The sequence below is a fragment of the Mustela nivalis genome (assembly GCF_964662115.1).
Source record: "Mustela nivalis genome assembly, chromosome: 18".
NCBI lineage: Eukaryota > Metazoa > Chordata > Mammalia > Carnivora > Mustelidae > Mustela > Mustela nivalis.
The window spans coordinates 53,650,295-53,671,427 of record NC_139037.1 but is presented as its reverse complement, the minus strand read 5'-3'; the positions used below and the strand labels follow the sequence as shown (position 1 = coordinate 53,671,427).

The following is a 21,133-nucleotide window of genomic DNA, read 5'->3' as shown; positions in this document are numbered from 1 at the left end:
TTTCCCCATCTTCTTCTTGTCATGTTCCTGGTCCCACGACCATGCCTCTTCCGTCCCCCTATATCCGTTTTTCCGCGTCCATGTCCCTACATCCCTTCCGAGCACCCATGTGCTCTCCTGACCCCACCACTCCTGTGCCCCCTTCCCCCTCCGAGCCCAGGCGCCTTGTCCACTCCACCCAAGCTCGTGTCCCCATGTTCCTCGTTCCCTATAGCTTCATGTGCTTATGTCCTCCCTGAACCCCCAGGTGTCCCTGTGTCCCAGTCCCCCATCCTCTTCATATCCACCTTGCTCCCGCGTGCGTTCCTGTCCTCCGTGTCCTCACGGCCCCCAGAAAGCCACGCGGAGCCGCGGCGGTGAAAGCCGTTCCTTTATTCTGCCCCAGGCAGGCCGCGGTCACAAGCATACGGGGAATCCACTGAGGGCATCCGTGCTCTGCAAGACCCTGTCCGCCAGCAGAAAGCAGAAGCCTGGCGGGAGGGGAACGGAGGGCAGAAGCCTGGGAGACAGTTTGTCCTGGGGCAGATGGCCGGGAGCGCCCCGGGGACTGGGGCTTGGATCCCCAAGGGTGCTCCTGCCGGTTCTGCGGGTGTCGGGAGCGGAGTTTGGTGAGGAGTCCCTGGGAGGGCGGCTGGGAGTCTGCGGGGGGCCGGGGGGTCCACCGGGCAGTCTCCTCCACCCTCTTCCCGCTGTCCAGGTTACCCGCGAGAATAGAGAAGGGTAAAGCCAGCCACCCCGAAAAACAGGACCACGAGAAGAAGACATCGTTCTTCCGCGCGTTCTTCACTGTGTAGCCTGTCAAGGCAATCAGCAGCAGCAGGCCTGGGCTCCGCGCACCAGGGGAGCTCCGCCTGGGCTGGGAGGTGGGGGGCGCACCCAGGCCCCACCCAGATTATGCCCATCCAGGGGCCACGCCCTTTTCCCTCAGCCACGCCCCCTCCTCTGGGTCTCTGGCCCCTGTCCCCACTCGCATCCCCGCGACCCCTGGGCCCCTGTCCCCTGCAACCCCCAGGCCCACCCTATGACTGTGGGCCCGCTGCCGTCCCACCGTAGAGGAAGAAGATGCCGCTCGTAGTTTGGCCCCGTGAGTCGCCCTCGTGGCACAGGATCCTCAGCCCCATCACCAAACACCCGATGCCGCCAGCACCATGCACGCCCCTGTCACCGCCAGCATGGCTGGGGAGAGGGGCCGCCTCAGCCGGTAAGGGGCTGGGAGCAGAGCTGACGGTTTGGATGGGGACTTGGAAGTTACTTCATGAGGGAAGTGGGTCCCGAGTTGGGGGATGGTGGTAGTCTCTGTCGCAGAGGAGAAGATGGGCCTGAGACAGGAGTGGAAGGGGTAAGGGTTTGGCGCCGCAGGATGTGTCCTGCTGTTGAGCCATCTGTGGTCTGTGCTGGGGGCTGTCTGACCAGTAGAGGACATCTGGGCGGGTCGGACCTCACTCTGGCAGGGGATGTTGGAGCAGGTGCCACCATTACACTCCTGCCACAAGCCACTATGGCCCCCGGGGTAGTGGATCCAGTAGTTGGTGGTAGTGGAGAAAATCGTGAGGATTTTGGCCAAGAAGCCCAGCAAGGTGCCCCCGCTCTGGAGGCTCCGCTTCACGCCCATGCCAGCGCGGCTGCTGCGGAGGGCCACACACGCAAGATTGGCTGATACTCTTCCCGTCCCCAGACCCTTCTCCCGGGTCCTTCAAGTCCTTGAGACACCCTCCCACATGTCCCTCCATGTGTGATTGCACCCCAGCACTGCTGCCTCCTTCAGGCCCTTCCGAAGACCTTCATGGCCTACTGCTCCTACTGGGGGCCTTGAGACCTTACCCCCAAGGAATCAGTGCTTAGAGACCTCCCTGTCTTTGGAAGATCTCCATGCCCCCAGGAATGTCCCTATAGTCTGTCCAGTGCCCTCCTCCCCACCCCCCAGCCTCGCCATGCACACACCCACCTAAGTGACTCACACTCAGCTCCCAGGGCTTCTTAGACACAGAGTCCAGAGGGTGGGGGAAGGGAGACCACATCTCTGTGACACAGGAGGAGTTCTAAAATCCCCTCTCCCATCAGTCATTTAAAGAGATAAACCTCTGGGTGCCTGGGTGGCTCAGTGGTTAAGCCTTCGGCTCAGGTCATGATCTCAGGGTCCTGGGATCGAGTCCCGCATCGGGCTCTCTGCTCAGCAGGGAGCCTGCTTCCCTCTCTCTCTCTGTCTACTGTGATCTCTCTCTGTCAAATAAATAAATAAAATCTTTAAAAAAAAAATAAAGAGATAAACCTCCCCCAACACACACACACACCCTAAGCAACTCTACTAGCAGAGAGACCACTCAGAGTCAGATAACAGGTCTGGGGAGAGCCAAAAGGCCATGGCATAACAGACCATAGCCTTGTGAAAACTCTTCCCTTGATTCCATAAGCTCTGCAGGTCCCTGTCTCTTGTGACTGTGCCCTCTTAGGTTCCCATGCAAGCTCCCCTCCTCCTCCCTCCACTTCGTGCCTGTTGGCCTGGAGCCTCCATCCTGCCCCTTCTCACCAGAGGAGCAACCTCACCGAGTCTCTGTCCCAGACCCCCGACAACTACATCCCAACTGAGCTCAGCATCTTCCACCAAACCAGGGGCTGACTCCGCCATCCCACACAGTTGATTGTGCCAGACCCCTTGGCACTGTCCTTGCCCCCTCTGACCCATCAATCCACGAAGCCCCCGAATCCCTGTGTCTGGTTCCTTCTGCCCCCCTGCCTCTGGCTCCTTCCATCTTTCCCATCTCACGCCCGGGTCCCAGTCGCACCCATTGGGCCTCCCTCCATGCCCCAGAGGAATCTTGGCACCTGGAACTGGCGTTGACCCTCCCCAGCTCACAACCTTCTCCTAGCTTCCCACTGGCCTCAGGAGGGAGTCACTGTGACCATTGGGGCTGTTGCTCCCACCTCCTTCTCCATCCCCTGAAAACTTTGAGCCTTTCCACACCTCCCCCTTTGCGTCTCTCTGTCTGGATGATCTTTCCTTGGCCCTCAAGAGGCCCCTGAACAACCTTCCCCCAGAAAGCTCCCCTCCACCCCATCCGACAGAGTCAGTCTTTCTCCCCACCATCCTGGGCTCTGCCTGCTGTCTCGCTTCCCCCACTGGACTTGCAGCCCCCCAGTGGCCAGGGCCTGGGGCAGCCTCTCATCAGCATCCCCAGTGAGACCAAGGATAAAGGATGAGCTCAGGAAAAGCCAGCTGAAGGAGTAAATGAATTAATGAAGTAAGTGAGGAGGACCAGAGTGAAGACAAGGGTGACAAAATCAGAGAGGGAGTGAGAAGGAAAAAGCACCAGAGTGGGAAAGACAAAGGAAGAAAGAGAAAAGACAGGGTCTCAAGGTAGAAACAGGGAGAAAGACAAGGACCGGAGAAGGGAGCCGACATGGGGCCGCGCCCGAGTCCATGCCAGCCCCAGCTCCGTGCCCATCTGTGCCCATCCGCGCATGGGGGCTGCCTGAGGGCACACAGGGGTTCTGACTCCTTCCTGGGCTCCTGGGGTCGCCCACCAGGGAGCTGCCCTGCCCTCAGCTTATGTCTTGGCTGAATTAATCTCAGAATAACCAGATCTCAGCAAATTGTTGTTGAATGGACGAAGAAACAAACAGCGGGGTTGTGGGAGGGCTGGGGTAGGGGCTAGGAGGAGGGCTGTGGGTGCCTGTGGCTCCTGACGAGGTCTTCCGTGAACAATGCTTCATCCTGCCCGGCTCACCTCTGGCTTACAAGGTCTCATAGCCAGACTGGGGGCCACTACAGTGAGCATGCAGACTCAGGCTGCCTGGGAGGGGGGAGCAAAGAGAGGTTAACATTAGCCCCCACCCTGCTCTCTCAGAGCCCCCAGCAGGCCTCTCCAGGTCCCGGAGCAGTAGTCACCTGTACAGAGACAGAGGACAGCTGAAACCCAGCCCAGGTAGAACGACCAGGAGAAGAAGGTCTGGATCTGAGGGTGTCGAGGCTGGTTCCACCGCTCGCTGGTATAGACTGCCATGGCCACCACAGCAAAAATGGCTGGGGATGAAGATGAGAGAGGGCTCAGACCCTCTGCAGAAACTCACCAGCCCCCAGAGCCCAAGTGCAGCCCGGAGCCTACCTGCAGCAAAAGCCATGATAGAGGAGGAGAGGGGCCCGTAGCCTCGAATGGACAGTGAGGGGACGTAGGACAAGATCAGGAAGATCACTGACACCAGCCCCGACAGCGCGGCCAGAATGCTGAGGCTCTGCGTCGCGCGGATGTAGCCTGCCCCGAGGTAAGACTTCAGTGCCTGCCCTTCCTTGGGCAGCCCACCACCCGCAATAGGAAACACCTCTGTCCCTTACCTGGTACCTCACTGTTAGACTTCTCTGGCCAGAGTCCCGAGTGAGACGAGAAGGTGGGCCCCATGGCCACGAACCAGAAATCCGTGCTCAGAGCAATCAGGATGGTCACCAAGGCCAGGGAGCCAGTGAGGAGGCCCAAAGACCGACAGAGCTCCATCGAAGTGAGTCCTGGGCGTCCAGGTCCTGCGGATGAAGGGGCCAGTGATCTGGACTCTTGGGCCCTCTGAGCTCAAGAAAGAGAAGCCTTTAAGATTTTAAAACCAGGCCGTTTGGTTTCACACAGTTCCGGGTTGATGAGTCTTGCCCTGTACCCCCCCTTCCCGGTTGCCTTGACAGCTTCCTCCCCCCACATAGGTTGGGTTCCCCTCACAGCATGTGGTGGGGAGGGTGTCACATCATCAGTGGTTTGGTGGTGGTTCAGAGCTTGCCTCTGCTTTAGGTTCTATACCTCCCACCTTGGAACCCTCAACATCAGAGGAGACTTCCCGGAAGAGGTGTGAAAGAGGCTTGGGGGCCCCAGGGTGGGAGGTGGTAGATGAGACCAGGGTGTGAGCTAAACAGGGGGATGTGGCCAAAGGGGACAGTTGGTGGTTGTGTCATGCTCTCCTGTCAGTTCTGTAACCTTCCATTCTGGAAGAGGGAGGCCCCAACTCCAGTGTGTCCACAGAAGGAGGGGGGCTGGAGACTAGGTTTTTGCAGCTGAAGAAAAAGAGGGCTGGAGGCCTGGTCTCGGGTCCTGAGCAGGAGGCAGGCAGTCCTGGATCCCTGCCTGGAGCTTATCCCAAGGGCAACCAATGGTGGAGGATCACAATCCTGCAAGTCTGTGGAGAGCAAGACATGTCCCCATCATCCTCTGATAAGAGTTCGCAGACAGCTCTGACTTGAGCAGGGCCTCATTCCAGGATCAGGGTGTCTCAGGGGCAGAGGTGGGCACACAGGACTGTCCCACCCTCCCAGCACTAGCCTCCTCTTCCCATCCCGGCAATAGGTCCTAGACAGAGCCTCATCTCACCGATGAGCAGGAAGAAGGCGAAGATGTCGCAGCCCAGGTGGAAGGTGCAGGCTCATGTGACTTCCAAACCAAGGGAATGGCCTAGAAGAAGACCTCTGTCACAAAGATGACACGAGCCAGCAGTCCCACAGCAGCCGGTAAAGGGGAGACTCAGAGGGACTCAAGAGGCCAGGGCCTCTTCCATTACTGGAATCTCCAGTTTGCAGCCCCATCTCTCACCCAGACCCTCACCACCAAGGTAACTGGCCAGTCCTGAGAACGTGCTCACGAATGCAGGCTTTCAGGGGCAGATTCGGGTCATAAGGAGCAGGGGCACCGACGCAAAAATGGCGGTATGTGTACCTCTAGTGGAGAGCAGTGGACAGGCTTCAGGAATCCCGGCCAAGGGAGTGTCAGAGCCCAGAGGTCACCTGCAATCTCTATCCCATCCTTAACTCCACCCCTGTCCTCCAACACAACCCCAGTATCATCCCCAGACCTAACCCCAAACTCAGCCCCATCCCTAACCTCATCTCCAAACCAAACCCAACCCTGTCCATAACCCAGCTCTACCCACAAATTCAACCCCGTCCTGATTCCTAAACCAAACCCTATTTTCATTGCCAAGACCGGCTCTAAACCCAGTCCCATCCCCAACCCCCAATACAACCCACTCCTTAACCCCAGCTCCAGCCTCTAATTTAACCCCATCCTCCAAACTAACCTGACCTCCATCCTCTTATTCACAAACTCAGCCCCAACCCCATGTCCAAATCCAAGTTCAGCCCCAAACACAAACCCATCCTCATTCTGAGACTTAATGCTAACCTTGTTTGGAACTTCACACCAGATCACACTTCCAGCGCCACCCCAACCTTCCTCCCGCTCTGTCCCACCCTTTATAATTCCGACCTCAGCCCTACTCATATTCATCTCAATCCCACCTATTTCATCCCCCCCCCCAACACACACACACTGTAGAGAATGGACTATGGAGGCAGGCGGGGGGTGGGGGACAGGAGGAGGGGCAGAGCTGGTTAGGAGACTGAGGCCATAAGCCAGGTGAAACAAGATATGAGTCCTAACTGGGTGATCAAGGAACCTGGACACAGTTTTAAGGTAGAGCCAACGCCGCTTGCCAGTGAATCAGATGTGGGACGCAGTAAAGCAGCTGCTGATGATCCCAGGACTCTTGGCAGGAGCAGCTGGATGACAATGAGGCAAGATGGGGAGATATGGGAGGAGTTGGTATGGGATGTGGGAGAGACCAGGACACCTGAGATTTGAGATGCCTCTTCTTTTCAAGTGGACACTGGAGATGAGTCTGGAATTACCACATCATTATTATTGCTAGAATAAACTCCTATAAATATGATTACTGGAATAAGCCTCAATAAATATGTCTCCTTAAATAGGCCTCAATAAATTACCATTAGAGAAGGCCTCAATTGCCATTATTAGTAGAGGAAGCCTCTATAAATACAGAACTATTGTTATTTGTGAAGTCCCCAATAAATATTTCTAGGGAGTAGGTCTCTGTTCATATGACAGTTTTAGCATAGACTGTAATTAATATTCTTATTATTAGAATGGGCCTTGCTAAATAGTCTTATTAATTTATGGTAGATATTAGTAAATCTCACGGCAGTTGGGCACAGCTTATTGAATGAAGTAATGAGCGAGTGAATGAGAAGGTCAAGGTCATGAATGGTATGTGAAGAGTCAGGACAGGGTGTGGATCAGAGATCTGGCGCTTCTAGGTGTGGGGTCCATCCAGGGAGGGGAGGGGCTGTGAGGAATGCTGACTGGAGATGGTGTGAGCAGTCAGGTGTTTTTTTTCACAGACCTTTTCGTTTATCGTATTATCCCACTGATATTATGATTCATAAGAAACACATATTTGTTCTTTGTACTGTTCCTGACATGAAGCTGCTAAAAGCCTTGGTATTTCATAGGCGATGAGGGCCTTGCTACCTTAATGGTTAATGAGGCAACTGGGGGCAGGGAGGTGGTGGCAAAGCACTGGAAGGTAAGGTCAGTTTGCCGGGGGAACCAGCCAGGTGTCTGGAGGGTTGGAACTTTCAGTCCCAGCCCCCAACCTGGGTAGGGAGGGGCTGAAGACTGAGTAATCACCAGTGGCCAGTGGTACACTCAGGTTGCCTGTATAATGAAGCCACCATGAAAACCCAAAAAGACTGGGTTCAGAGAACTTCCAGGTTGGTGAATGTGTGCGTAATAGAGAGAGTGGCCCCCTGAAAAGGGCACAGAAGCCCCTTGACCCTTTCCCATACCTTGCCCTGTGGGTCCCTTCCATCTGGCTGTACCTGAGTTATATCCTTTTATAGTAAACGGGTGATCTAGTAAGTGGAATCTTCCTTCGAGTTCTGGGAGCCACTCTAGCAAATTATTCAAACCCAAAGAGTGAGTCATGGAAACCTCCACACTACTGCTGGTTGACCAGAAGCCCAGGTGACAAGCTGCACTTGTGAGGGCATCTGAGGTGGGGGTGGGGGGCAGTCTTTAGGACTGAGTCCTTCACTTGTGGGATCTGACAATACCTTCTTATAGAGAGTGTAAGAACTGAGCTGCTTGGTGATGTGGAATTAGGAAAAAAAAAAAATACAGAATTGGACCTACACATCTGTTTCCTAGAAGTCGTAGTTAACCCCTGGGTGGGAACTCTGTGGTTCATGTCTGTCCCCATCCTTACAGAGACTGAGCAGGTTGGCCTGCAGTCCTCCAGACACCCCCACCCTGTCCACCACTCACACCTGTTTCTCATCACCCCAACCCCTCAAGAACCACACCTTAGTAGTTTCACATCAGTTTTATTAGATTCTCAAAAAGTCGCTCTAATGGAGATCCCATTTCTCTAACACCCCCCCTTCATGGGCTGGGCCTTGGGTCTTCTCAACTGCCTCCCACCAGGCCCCATTCTTCCTCCCTCCCCCTTGGGACACAGGAGTCAGAGGCCTCTGCCCAGAGTCCATGATTGAGCCCCCTCCTGCCCACAGGAACCAGAACTTCAGGCCTCTAGACTTCCCCCTCCTTTTCTGTGGTCCTATTTAACCTCCAGATGAAGTTGGGGGTACATTGGGCTCAGCGGGGAGCAGACAGGCGCCGACATTCATGCATCCGGTAGGCACACATGTAGAAAATCCCTGCATGAGAAGAGATCCCATTGGCCCCCCCCCAAGTCCTCCTAACCTGGGCTCCTAGCCCAAGACCCCAAAACAGCACTCCCTTTCTTCCTGGGTGTCTGCAGCATCTCGATTCTGTCTCCTGGCTCACTGCTGGGGGGCCCATCTGGGACACCCCATCATCTGGCCCTCTGAAGTGCTGCCCACTCTGCCACAGACACTGACCTTCCCACCCCCAAACCCTCATACCTGCGAAGAAGGCCATGAGCAAGGCCACCCAGCCCAGGATGTAAGACCAGGAAAAGCGCCAGTCCCCAAAGCGGCGACCAAGGAAGCTGACAGTGACTCCAGTGTAAATGGCCAAGGCCAACAGGACAAAAAAGGCTAAGGGGAGAGGATGGGGGGAGGTGGGTAGGAAAGGGGGTAGGGGTGGGGTTTGCAGATGGGGGTGGGAGTTAGATAGAGGAAGGGGAATGGCCGGGGAGGGGTAGGAAGGGGAAAGGGGAGGGTGCCCGGGGAGTAGGGGTCGGGTGGGGATGGGACGGGGCTGTGCTGTGTAATAAGGAATTTGACTGGGGCTGGTTTGGGGCTGGGACAGAGACGCTAAATCCCTGGAATTTCCCGAGTGATAGGAGTGTCTTTGTTATTGCTGAGCCTCTTGGGTTTTTATTGATGAGCTGAGATGACAATAGGTAGGACCTGGTCCCCAGAAGGACCAGCCACAGGAACAGAGCAGCCACCAGGGGCTGTGAGCCACTTGGTATTGGACCACCTTCTGAGGAAGGAAGCTAGAGACCAAGTTCAGGCACAGGGTCAATGACACAATAGGGCCTTGGTAATGAAACTCCAGCAGGAACTCCAGACATGACAAGTGTGCCAGAGTTTCCTGGCTGGTGAGGCACTCAGTGGGATGCCGTGGGGGAAGGATGCAGAAGCTCAGCCTTCAAGACCCTCTCAGGTTTCACCCTGTGCTTCTCTCAATTTAGCTGGTGCTGAGGTGTAGCCTTTATAATAAATCTGTAATTGTAAGTATAGTGCTTTCTGGAGTTTGGTGACTTCTGGCAAATATTTGAACATGACTGGGTTCTGGGGACCCCTGAACCCGCAGCCAGTGGGTCAAAAGTGCAGATGACCTGAGGACCCCTCTTGCAACTGAAGTAGGAGCAGCCTTGTTAGGAATCGCACCCTCAAACCTGGCGGCAGGGGGGGGCGGGGGGAAGTTAGTGCCCGCACCGGGCGACCGGACAGCAACTGATATAAGAGGCTGGCATTAGGCTTTTAGAACCAGTCTTGGAGTTGGGGTTGGGGTCGGGGGGAGACTAGGTTGGCCATGGAGCTGAGAATGAGGAATGGGGCTGGGGATGGAAATGGGCTGGGAAGCTGGAGGTGGGAGTGGGGAGATGGGGAAGTTGGGTCCACTCACTGGAGGCGAAAAACATGATGCCGGCAGAGAAGGGCCGGGAGAGGCGGGTGAAGGTGGGTTGCTGAGCGAAGGCCAGGATGCCCATGATGATGCCCGAGGTGGCACACAGGGAGGACAGGATCATGAAGGCCCGGGTGGCATTCCAATAAGCTGTGGTAGCACCGATCGGTCATTCCCGCGCCTCCCCCAGCCCAGGAGGCCTACCTCTCCGTCCCTGACCCAGCTCCTCCCTCACCTCTGCAGTCCCTCTCTTTACCTGCAAGCCCCTAATCATCTTCCACAGCCCAGCTCCCAAATCCCCTCTGGGAAGCACCCTTTCACCCCTCAGGTATCGTCCTCACCCCCTGCTCCTGGCTGTGGCTCTTGGGGCTGTGGCTCTTGGCTTGTTCCCCCTTCCAGTCCGATTGCTCCCTGAGGCCAGGTTTCTACATTGGGAATACTCCCAGCACAAGACTGGTTTGCAAATGGGCCTGGAGAGATATTCGTTGGATGGATGGATGGATAGATGGATGAGTAATGAATCAGTGTTGATTCCCCGCTATCTGCCTGCCACTCACTTCCTGTCCTCTTTCCCATCGCTCGCTTTCATTTCCCAGATAACCACTGCCCATACTTGAAAATGACCTATTTATTTATTTTTAACTTGTTTATATCTGTCTTTCCCTGCTGATTGCCCAGTTTTCTGAGGACAAAGGTCTTGCTTCCTCATTCACTTCCTCATGCACGGGTGCCTGGCACATAGTGGGGGCTCAGGGCACATGCTGAGTGAATGAACGTGGAGCCTGGAGCCTGGAACGTTGTGCTTGGCACTGAGCTGACCCTTTAGGACATGCTCTGGGAATAATCGGTAAGATTTCATCCTCCATTTAGCAGCTACCAAATATGTGTCAGACACGCATTCCTTGAATGAGCCTGTTCATTCCTTCCAAGGGCCCTATGCTGTATGTACTATTTTTAATCCCCGTTTTTCGGGTGAAGAAACTAAAGCTCAGAGAGGTAAAGTGACTTATCCAGGGTGCCCTAATTGGCAGTGGGACTGGCGTTGACACCCAAGCATCAAAGCCCTTGTTCTGATCTGCTTGACCATACTGGCTCTTGGAGGACCCAGGACACCTGCAACCCTGGGACAGAGCCTGGATCCTGCCCCCGAAAAATAAAAAGTCTGGATCTTTGCAAAATGCATTCTTTTGCCTTGTGTGAATGTCAGTGAGAAAAAAAATTGCTGGCTGTTTCTCTGTGGATGTTGTCATGGGTTGAACCGTGTCTCTCCCCGCAACCCCCAAACCCCCAAATTCGTATGTGGAAGGAAGCTGCAATCCTCAGAGTAGGACCTTATTTGGAAATAGGCTCATTGCCAATGTATTTAAGGTCTCACTGTAGCAGAGTGGATTCCTAATCCTAACTGACAAGTATCCTCACAAAATGGGGAAAGCTGGATAAAGACAGACATGCGGGAGGGTGGGGAGCACCATGTGAAAATGAAACAGAGATCAGGATGACACACTGACATGCTAATAAATGCCAAAGAATGCCAGCCAGGAGAGAGCCAGCCTCCACCAGAAGCCAGGCAACAGATCCTCCCTCATGGCCTCGGAAGGAACCAACTCTGCTGACCTCAGTTATCAGACCCCCAGCCTCCAGAGCTGTGAGATGGTACGTTTCTGTTGTTTGAGTCACTCAGTCCATGGTCCTTTGTCACGGCAGCCCCAGGAAACTACGGATGCCTCTGAGTATTTAAAAGGCTGGAAGACTTACGGGACATGTTTTTGCCTATGTCCTCCCCGTGGTCCCACTGAGGTAGGAGTGCAAAATGCAAACATCTCTGAGGGTTGCCTCCAGCTGCAAAAAGAGAGCAGCTTATCTGTCCCCCCAGCAGGCTGAGGTGGGGGCTGCGGCGAACAGGGCACCTGTGTCCCATGCCAGTTGACCCATTACTACCTCTGAGCTCCATCTTCAGAGAAAACTCTCCCTGTTCCAGTCACGGTGTGCCACCTATCTCCTGAGGGCCCCTGACTGGTAGACCGCCTTCAAAGGAGGCAAAAATGGATTTTTCAAAGACAGCCGCAAGTCCAGATTTTTCTGGCGACATCAGAAACTTTATAAAAAACACTATACACACGTGTCTGTGGCTGGAGTTGGCCCCGGCAAGTTCACGTATGCCTGCTCTGGGCCTGGTGAGCCAGTTACAGTTGACCTGCACCGGGAGCCAGCTGTGTGGACAGATACCCAGCAATCTATCAGGGTGAGGATTTTGGCTTCAAGGTCAAATGGACTTGCAGACCTGCATCCTGCCTTCCTCTCCTCCATCCCCAACAGAGAGAAGATAGACTGGGATGTGGGTGTCCTTAGGGCATTCCCAGGCTGAAGCAGGAGAAATGGTGGAAGTGTGACGAATGAGACCTCCGGGAATGAAAGGGATGCATGAAATCAGGAGGCTGACCGAGCCCAGGAGCTGGCGGCTGGGGTAGGTCTTTCCATTGCTTCCTGCCTCAGTTTACCCCTCCTGCACCCGGGCATCCTGTTTCCTCTCCCAGACAGGTTCAGTGAGATGGGGCAGTGAAATCTGCCCTAAGGGCTCTGGAGGGTTGGCTCCTCCTCCCAAAACCCCCTGGAGAGAATGTTTGGCTTTTTGAGGGCAAGGCTCATGTTTTTTTGTTTGTTTGTTTGTTTTTTGTTTTTTGTTTTAAGATTTTATTCATTTATTTGACAGAGACAGTGAGAGAGGGAACACAAGCAGGGGGAGTGGGAGAGGGAAAAGCAGGCTTCCCACTGAGCGGGGAGCCCAATGAGGGGCTCCATCCCAGGATCCTAGGATCATGACCTGAGCAGAAGGCAGACACTCAAGGACAGAGCCCCCCAGGTGCCCCGAGTCTCTTGTTTTATTCACACACACAGTGGTACCACCCTCAGTGTTGTTGGGAGACCATAAGGGCATTAATCCAAGTCAAGCACTTAGAATAGCATGTAGGACTCAATGACTTTCAATTAATGCCAGTCATCATCATCATTATTATTACTACTACTACTATTTGGTACATAGAAAATATGTGACATTATATATTCTTAATTTATTAATATATAATACACCTTATATATTCTTAATTTATTTTTATATAATGTATATTGTGTATTAATTTATTACTATGTAGTGCATATTATATATTATGTAATATAAAATATATGTAAGTATATCTCCATATATATGAATGTACATATGTATATGTATATGCATATGGAGAGCTATACATAGAGATATAGAGTATATTATATTATATATTATCTTATATTTATAATATGTTATTATAATGTAGCTTGCAAGAACTGTATGTTGAAAAAGCTATTTTTCGCCATTTTTACAACATATATTATAATGTGCACATACACACACATATATATATAGACATACAGACATATATATATATTACAAAGCCTGGTGCACAGTAGCTATTAAAAACTACCATCCGGGGGATGCCTGGGTGGCTCAGTTGGTTAAGCCGCTGCCTTCAGCTCAGGTCATGATCCCAGCATCCTGGGATAGAGTCTCACATCGGGCTCCTTGCTCAGCAGGGAGCCTGCTTCTCTCTCTGTCTCTTCCTGCCACTCTGTCTGCATGTGCTCCTTCTCTCTCTCTCTGACAAATAAATACATAAAATCTTAAAAAAAAAAAAAAACCAAAGTCTTAAAAAAAAAAACTACCATTCGGTATTTAGTAAATTTAGGGTCCGTATTGCTTCTGTATCCCACAGTACGCAACCTGGTTCCTGATACATCATGAATATTTAGGAAACACTATTCTGACAGCCCCATCCCCGCAGCTGCTCCACTGAGCCCGTGCCTGGAAATGTCACCTGTCTACTTAACCTCTAGTACATTTCATAATTGTACCGGAAAGAAATTCCTGAAATCCCAGTTCTGTCCCTTTTGTGCAAAGCGATCTCTGGCTGGTCCCTCTCTGAGCCACAGAGTTCCCCACCAGCCAAACAGGTGGTGAGGGTGTGCCCCGAGGGGGCCTCTGAGCCCAGCCCCGGCCCAGCCCCAGCCCCAGAGCCTTACCAATGCTCTCTGTCTGCAGGTAGCACTTGTTCCCCAGGCAATATCGCCACAGGCCCTGGTGGGCAAAGGACCCCGACAGCCGGTACTGCATCCAGTGGTCTGTGGCTGTGGCCACCACCAGGAGGATGGTCCCCACCCAGGCACAGAAGAGGCCGCCACCCATGAAGCTGTACATGGTGATCTGTGGAGATGGGAAGAGGTGGGGTCAGGAGCTGGACTCCCGGTGGAGGGAGGAGGAGTTGGGGACCTAGACTCCCAGATCCCAGATGAGGAGGTTGCTAATGGCTGGGACACCAGGTCCCTAGGAGAGGAAGGAGCTGGGGGCCTGGGCCCTCGGTTCCTGGATGGGGAGGAGGTTGGAGCCCTGGGCTCTTGGGTCCTAAGTGAGGAGGGAGCTAGGGGCTGGGATACCAGCAGGCCCCTGGGGGAGGAAGGAGCTAGAGCATGGATCCCTAGGTCTGGGTGGAGGAGGGAACCTAGAGGTCCAATGCCTGGTCCTTACCTGAGTGGCAGAACCTACCACAAGCCCTCTGTCTGCCTCGGCCCTTCTGTGCAAACTGAGCCGAGCCAGGTTGCTGGCCTCTCTGCTCCCTGGGTCCCCCAAATCCCTTAAGCCTCCCCACACAATGGCCTTGTGACCCAGCAGCTTCCAGCAGGCAGAAGTGCAGTGGTGGCAGAGGCCCCAAATGGAATTCGCTGAAACAGGGATCCAAGCGCTCCCTCCCCGCAGCCCCTGGCCCCACTGGCCTCTCTCTGTGACCCTCCCAACGACCCCACCACCCTTTCACAGGTCTTGCTCACAGCACCCACTGGGTTAGCCTGAGCTGCGTAAGCACACACAGAGACACAAGACATAGGGGCAGCCATCCATTTATTGTTCAACCAGGGGTGAGGGAGGCGGGGCAGCAGGTGTCTGGGTATGTTGGGCCAATGTTCTTTGCAGGTGGGTCACAGGGCATGTCACAATTGGGGCTGGGACCGGAAGAAGGATGGGACGGTGTTGGCTGGGATCAAAGATGGGCTGGGTTTGGGGTCAAGTTTAGGAGGCAGTTAAAGATGAGGACTGGGTTGGCCTGAGGTAGTCGAGAAAGAGTGTGCAGAGCTGAGACTGAGGGTGGAGATGGGGACGGAAATGGGAATGAGTGGGGCTGGGGATATGGCATTGAGAGTGGGGATGGGACTGGGGTTACAGAGGCGGGTGGGGATGGGGTTGGGGCTGTCACTGTAGTTGGGGTAGTGCTGGGAATGGGGACAGGCATGGCTTTGGGTGGATATGAGGCTCAGGGCTTTTGTTGGTGTGGGATCCCAAGTCAGCTCCAGTTTTCACGGTGTGACTAGCAAGACCCATTCCTGAGGCTGTGGTTTTGGGAGAAGAAACATGGGAGGATGGTGTTTCTTGGGGTATTTCTGCCATAGCTGAGGTCAGCCTGGGCTCCAGGAAAACCCTCCTGGTGACCCTTCTCAGGAGTCTGGGGAGCTGGACTTTCAGGGTCCTAGTACTCTGCCTCCCAGTCTTCTGCTGCAGCAGGCGGCATGTCCTGGGGTGGCTCTTGACCTCGGGCTTCCTTCTTCCCATCCTGACCAGGCAGAGTTGGTGGTGATGTTGGCATCGCCAGTGGAGTCTTGGGGCCAGCCCCAGACCCCCGCGGCCAGCCCCTCTCGGCCCTTCCAGGTTGCCATCGCTGCTGGACCTGGCCCCGGCCTGGCCTGCGCTGGACGCCCCAGCCCCCGCGTCCCCTGGGTGGCCTTGTGGCCATGCCTGGCTGGGTGTAGCTTGCCTGGGGGGTGCAGCATGCCTGGGGGTTGCAGGGGCAGGAGGGCAAGGACTGTTGAAGGGTATAGGCCCCCAGCAGGGCGCTGTGCAGGAGGTAGGAGAGGGCGTCCAGACGGATGGGGACAGTGACAGAGGCCAAGCTCTCAGGGAGCCCCAGGTGGGCTGGATCTGGGATGCCCAGGGGGAAAGGTGGCAAGGCTGGGAAAGGTGCAGGGGGGCACGGCTCAGTCCTGGGTGATGGCGGGGACAGGTTGTTCCTGGAATGACAAGAGTACAGGTCAGTAGTTCTCACCATCTCTCTCCGGCCTTCCTACTGTGGTCCAGCCCTTCTCCTGGGAGCCCATTCAGCTCAGCGTCCACCTCTGATTCCCATGCCTGCTTCTCTCTCTCTTTCTCTCTCGCTCAGTCTCTCAATCTTTCTCTTATCTGTTTTTTCCATCTCTCTTTACAGAGAGACAGACAGCTCAGTCAGGACGTCAGAATCAGACAGAATGAAATTCAAGCGGCAGGCTGCCTCGCTTAAGGTGTGTTTCCAGGTCAATCACTTCCCTGTGCTGAACCTTCATTTTTCACATCCAAAGATGGCTTTTGGTAGTACCAGAGGTGCATAGGCAAGGCCTAGGTCTGAAAAGTATTATTTCTCCAGCTCTATGGCTGTTCCTGACATCTCTGATTCTCCTGGCTCTTTCTTGAAATTTCTCCCTCTTCCTCCAATATCTGTTTCTAGCTGTGTCCCTTCTAAGTATCTTGTTCAGCTCTGTCAGTAAGATCGCTAAGATTCTGTTTCTAACTGATGATACGTGAGCCTTTTTGTTGTTGTTGTTCTAATACTCTCTTTGGGTCAGTCCACTCTGCCTCTGATTTTCTCCGCCCCTTCCCTCGCTGGCCTCTGTCCTCCCCATGAGGAAGGTCTTGCGTCTCACCCCTTGGGCCCAGTCCCTTTCTCTTGCTGTTCCATCTTTACAAGAGTGTCTCAAGCGTCTTCTAGCACCTTCGCCACGATTTCTCCAGGGCCCAGGGAGGCGCGGAGGGGTCCAGAAAAAAGTGCCCGGGACTTTGTCTGGAGTGGGGCGTGGCCGGCGGATGTGAAGAGCCCCAGGCAAGTACACCAGGGTTGCAGGATCTAATGCCTCAACCCTACATATCTTAGTCTGCAGGCCCCATCTCCCCGAGACGCAGAAGTCTGGTCCCTGAGCATCTTCCACGCTCAGACCCAGGAATCCGGACCCCCAGACCTCTGCTTCCTCAGACCAAGAAGTCAGGACCCCAGCCCTTTCCTATCTTTCCACCTGTTTCTGGCCTTTTCTTCTGGGGGCCTGATGGTGTTCTTTAGGACCAAAGGGAAATCAGGACATCTGGATGCTCTTTAGGACAGAGGGAGAAGTAGATGGGTTGGAGTTGAGGCAGACGCTTAACTCACCGAGCCACCCAGGCGCCCCTCTCTTGGAATACCTTTGTATTCTGTTTACAGAATTTCTATTTCTGTTTACAGAAAAGTTACAAAGTTAATACAGAGAGTCCTCATACAGTCCTCACCCAGCTTCCCCCAATGTTATCTTCTTGCATGGTTGCGGAAACTTTGTTGCAACTAAGAAACTAACATGACTATTAGCCAAATCCAGACTTTATTTGAAATTTACCAGTTTTCACACTCAGGTCATCTATTTTCTGTTCCAGAAGCTGATGCAGGTTGACATTTCATCCAATCTCCTTTGTCTCCTCGTTCGGCTGCAGCCTCTCTGTCTTTCCTGACTTTTTACAACCTTAACAATTTTGAGGAATGCTACTCACTTATTTTATAAAATAGAGGTCCATTTTAATTAATAATTCTAATTTATTTCTTTGATAATTCTAATTTATTTAATCCTCCCTTCACAGATGATCAGACTGTGCCTCAGAGAGTCCAAGTAAGTTTCTCAAGGTCAGAGAGCTAGGAAGTGGCACAAGTGAAATTTGAACCTCAATTCTGTGTTCTTAATGGAGACTCAAGTAGGAGCCAGATTATGTAGGACATGATAGGCTGCAGTAAAGACTTTGGGGTTTGGGGGTGTTGGTTTTTTTTTTTTTTTTTTTTCATTTTAGAACACTGACATGGCTTCAAACATTTGTAAGCTGAGGTGTGACATACTTTGACTTATGTTTGAGGAAAAACACTGTGTCAGCAGTTTGGAGAACAGGCTCTGGTGGAAAGCAAGGAAGCATGCTGATATCCTTCAGGCCAGGAGTGGTGGTGACGCCCAAGCGGGGTGGGTAGGGGAGTGGGGATGGGAAGATATGAATGGATTTAGGATGTTTTTTGGAAGAACCATCAGAATTTGTTGCAGGGCTTCTGGGGGTGATTAATGAGGAATCAAGGATGATGCAAAGTCCCAGATGCCTGAGTGGCTCAGTTGGTTAAGCATCTGCCTCTGGCTCAGATCTTAATCCCAGGGTCCTGGGACTGAGTCCCACATGGGGCTCCTTGCTCAGTGGGATGACTGCTTCTCCTCTGCCTGCAGCTCCCCCTGCTCATGCTCTCTCTCTGCCAAATAAATGTTTTTGTTTTTGTTTTTTTTTAAGGATAATGCAGAGTTTTTGGCCAGAGCAATGTATTTGAACATAATTTTTTTTTTTTAACAGAACTTCACAACATCCCTCTTTAGGAATGGGAAAGCCCAGATACCCAAGACCTTCCATTTATTGAGTTCTCTGGAATCCACGACCTGTGCTGGGTGATGCTGGTGACTCAGAGACGTCACCTGCCCTCTAAGGAGTCTGTCTTGAGGGGTGGGGTCAGACACAGAGATGGACGGTAACATTCCCAGGTGATGAGAGCTTGCAAACAGGAACAGGAGGCGAGCAATGAGTGATGCTCCTGAGGTTAAAGGGGTAAGGTTGGGGGCCAGGAAAACATCGCTGCGCAGGTGTGGGGCTTCTTTGGGTTTTTTGTTTTGTTTTGTTTTGTTTTTAGGAAAGGTGGCCTTTGATCTAGGGTGAGTGGGTACTTGATGTAGAAGAAATGGTGTGAGCAAAGGCCAGGTGGCTGGGATTGAAAGGTTTTTTTGTGTTGTTGTTGTTTAAGATTTTATTTCTTTGTCGGACAGAGAGAGCACCAGCAGGCAGAGGGGCAGGCAGAGGGAGAGGGAGAAACAGGCTCCCGGCTGAGTAGAAAGCCCCACGAAAGCCCCACGCCGGGATCGATCCCACGACCCTGAGATCATGACCTGAGCTGAAGGAAGACGCTTAACCGACTGAGCCACCCAGGCGTCCCTGTAATGGGAAGATTTTTTTATCCCAAAGCAGGGGCTTTCCTTTCCGGGCGAGCGGGTCTCATCCATCCGTGATGTCCTATCCGGAAGAGGCAGGACTATTTTGTTCAGACGGGTCTCCAAAATGGGCTTCGAATCCCCGCTCCGCCACCGACGAGAGCGGGACCTAAGGCAAGCTGCCTAAGCTTTTCGAGTTCCCTCTTCGCCACTTGGCGCTTCCTGCTCGACTGCAGCAGAACGGAACTGCTTCCCGTTCTGCTTTGTTTTCTCCTACTTCTCTCATCAGGGTCCGATCGTCAATTTACCAAGGACCCGGCGCTTTAAGATCCTCCGCCCGCACTAGAGAGTGGAGGCGGGCTCTTGGGTCTCTAAGGGAAGGTCCTTTATGCGTCTTCCAAACTGGACAGGCACCCCTGAGTCCCGGGCAGCGAAACTTCCGATTCGCTGGGGAACGCAGCAGGCTATGCGTTGGAGCTCCGCCCACTCCGTATTGCGTAACGCATCGCAAGATAGTCATCCTTGGCTCCGATTGGCGAGTGAGCTCGCGCTGCTTTCGAGTCTCCGCCCCGCTGCCGTCCCGTCGGCGAGCCAGACCTCTTGCTCTTTGATTGGGTATATTTCTGAGCGCTCCCTTGCTCTGTGATTGGTTATGGTCTCTCCGGCCCTTCTCCGGGCCTTCTTGCTCCATCGTCCAGCGTCGTCGGATGCCATTGTCACTGTTGTGTGGGTCAGTGGCGGGGCGGGGGGGGCGGGGGCGGGAGGCGGTGGAGATCCTCCCCAGGCCTGGAGATGCCGAGTGAAACTTGGAGGGGGGATCCTGCCCAGGGGTCTTGGCCCACGAGGGAGCCCACTGCCTCATCTCCACCCCACCTTAGGATCCCCTTCCTTTCACGTCCCCCACGGGCCTCGGGCAAAGTCCCAAGACTGGACCTTTAGAGCCTCCATTCATTCCCTTAAGTCCTCGCTTCCATCCCCTCCAGGGGACCCTGGGATGCCCTTGGGGTCCCTGCTCTCCCTTGAGCCTTACCCGCTCTTTCAACCCATCCAACTTGGGGGCCCTCAGGAGTGCAGGGTAAGCGTCAGGGCCTCTGGGTCTTGGGGGCTTCTCCCACTGCCGCCCCTACCCTTACATCCTCCCTCTCCCCCGAGTCCTCCCCCCACCTCTCTTCCTTACCCCCTTAGAGACTCTCCCCACCTCTGGGGGCTCTGGCCTCACTGCGTTCCTCCCAGCCCAGGGATCGCTAGACTTTTACCCAAGAGTTACCCCTTCTTCCTAAAAGAGTCCTGCAGATTGAGGAGTGGTTCCCAGCCCACAAGGTCAGGATCCACCCCCCTTGTTGTTTATGCCTCCCCTACCCCAACTTCTAGGCCCTTCAGAAAGGAGATGGGACCTACCCACCCTCAGGAGTCCAGCCTCCTCTCCTTCTAGCCCCTTTCCCCTTCTTTCCCAGCCCACCATCCCCTTGGGAAGTCCTTGAACCCTGTAAGGGGGGACAGCCATTCTGAAGGCCCCCACTCCTTCAGGAGATCCCAGGTGTCCTTCATATCCAGGGGGAGAGGGTCTCCAGGGACATGTCTGCCTTCAGACCTGTATTTCTTCCCCTTCTTATTCGTTAGGGCCCAGCCCCTCACTGCCATTCTCCCCTCCCCCAACCCCATCTTTCCAGGTGTTTTATTGACACTTCTGAAATTCAGGAGGTCATCTGTAGGCCACCCTTACACTTTCATATACCCACTCCCCCGACCTGAGGGTCTTCTCTGCCAGCTCCTCTGCTGGGTTCCCTCCCTTAGACATCCCACTGTCTCCCTAGGACCTCTGTCCTCACTGCTAGCTCCCTCACACTCAGGATGCCCTAGGGTATCTTTCTCGTAAAGGGGGTCATTCCTGCCCCGTGAACCTCCCTCTTTCTTGAGGCCTCTCTTCTCACAGCCCTCTCCCTGCACTGTCAAGAGGTCTGTAAAATTCAGGGTCTCTCCCTTCTTTGGAATCGCCCCTTTCCCATTGCCATACATTTGGGATGATCCTTTCCATTGTCATCTTTTTTTCAGGGTTACCTGCATTCAGGGGGTCACCTGGGGAGCTCCCCCACATTTGGAGAACTCCCACACAGCACTCCCCAACTCAGCGACAGTCCCCTCAGCCCTCAGAGCAGAACCTTCTTGGTTCTGAGAGT

The 21,133-nt window shown here is 53.8% G+C and overlaps 4 protein-coding genes and 1 long non-coding RNA gene across 8 annotated transcripts; 1 reads left to right on the top strand and 4 right to left on the bottom strand.

Annotated features, from left to right (window-relative positions):
- Positions 1 to 352: 352 nt before the first annotated feature.
- CLDND2 (claudin domain containing 2) lies at positions 353 to 1,895 on the bottom strand. Its single transcript, XM_082710983.1, is given in 4 exon segments — positions 353 to 470; positions 703 to 822; positions 1,049 to 1,133; positions 1,136 to 1,895. Coding segments are annotated over 4 exon segments (756 nt in total). The 5' UTR covers positions 1,613 to 1,895; the 3' UTR covers positions 353 to 396.
- LOC309853154 lies at positions 386 to 6,733 on the top strand. Of its 3 annotated transcripts, none has more exons than XR_014305539.1 (4): positions 386 to 509; positions 698 to 1,201; positions 3,846 to 4,260; positions 5,319 to 6,733. It is a non-coding gene; the product is annotated as an uncharacterized lncRNA (long non-coding RNA). The 3 variants fall into 3 exon arrangements; XR_014305540.1 differs by having other exon boundaries at positions 386 to 863; positions 1,054 to 1,201; positions 5,319 to 6,698; XR_014305541.1 differs by lacking the exon at positions 5,319 to 6,733 and adding an exon at positions 4,770 to 4,813 and having other exon boundaries at positions 386 to 863; positions 1,054 to 1,201.
- Positions 3,582 to 4,623, bottom strand: NKG7 (natural killer cell granule protein 7). The gene is made up of 4 exons (XM_082710982.1): positions 4,331 to 4,623; positions 4,104 to 4,250; positions 3,887 to 4,021; positions 3,582 to 3,791 (listed from the first exon to the last, which is right to left on the bottom strand). Exons 1-4 carry the CDS (start codon positions 4,485 to 4,487, stop codon positions 3,733 to 3,735), a joined length of 498 nt encoding a protein of 165 aa, XP_082567108.1. The 5' UTR covers positions 4,488 to 4,623; the 3' UTR covers positions 3,582 to 3,732.
- Positions 6,734 to 7,848: 1,115 nt separating the features above from the next.
- LIM2 (lens intrinsic membrane protein 2) lies at positions 7,849 to 14,112 on the bottom strand (the record flags this gene model as incomplete). 2 transcript variants are annotated; one of them, XM_082710981.1, is made up of 4 exons in its annotated part: positions 7,849 to 8,482; positions 8,711 to 8,845; positions 9,885 to 10,034; positions 13,938 to 14,112. In XM_082710981.1, the coding sequence occupies 4 exons, from the start codon at positions 14,110 to 14,112 to the stop codon at positions 8,421 to 8,423; spliced, it is 522 nt and encodes a 173-aa protein (XP_082567107.1). In that variant the 3' UTR covers positions 7,849 to 8,420. The 2 variants fall into 2 exon arrangements, with proteins under 2 accessions (XP_082567107.1, XP_082567106.1); XM_082710980.1 differs by lacking the exon at positions 13,938 to 14,112 and adding an exon at positions 10,226 to 11,044.
- A 1,318-nt stretch (positions 14,113 to 15,430) lies between these two features.
- Positions 15,431 to 16,732, bottom strand: LOC309852807 (piRNA-mediated silencing protein C19orf84; the record flags this gene model as incomplete). The annotated part of the gene is made up of 2 exons (XM_082710142.1): positions 16,635 to 16,732; positions 15,431 to 15,968 (listed from the first exon to the last, which is right to left on the bottom strand). The coding sequence occupies exons 1-2, from the start codon at positions 16,667 to 16,669 to the stop codon at positions 15,431 to 15,433; spliced, it is 573 nt and encodes a 190-aa protein (XP_082566268.1). The 5' UTR covers positions 16,670 to 16,732.
- Positions 16,733 to 21,133: the final 4,401 nt, after the last annotated feature.

Bases quoted from the DNA above. Each gene is read 5' to 3' on its own strand.
- NKG7 (XM_082710982.1), bottom strand. From the start codon at position 4,487: ATGGAGCTCTGTCGGTCTTTGGGCCTCCTCACTGGCTCCCTGGCCTTG. The intron at 4,251-4,330 runs GTAAGGGACAGA...ACCTCGGGGCAG, and splicing joins GTCTAACAGTGAGGTACCAG to GCTACATCCGCGCGACGCAG. The intron at 3,792-3,886 runs GTGACTACTGCT...CCCCCCTCCCAG, and splicing joins TGTCCTCTGTCTCTGTACAG to GCAGCCTGAGTCTGCATGCT.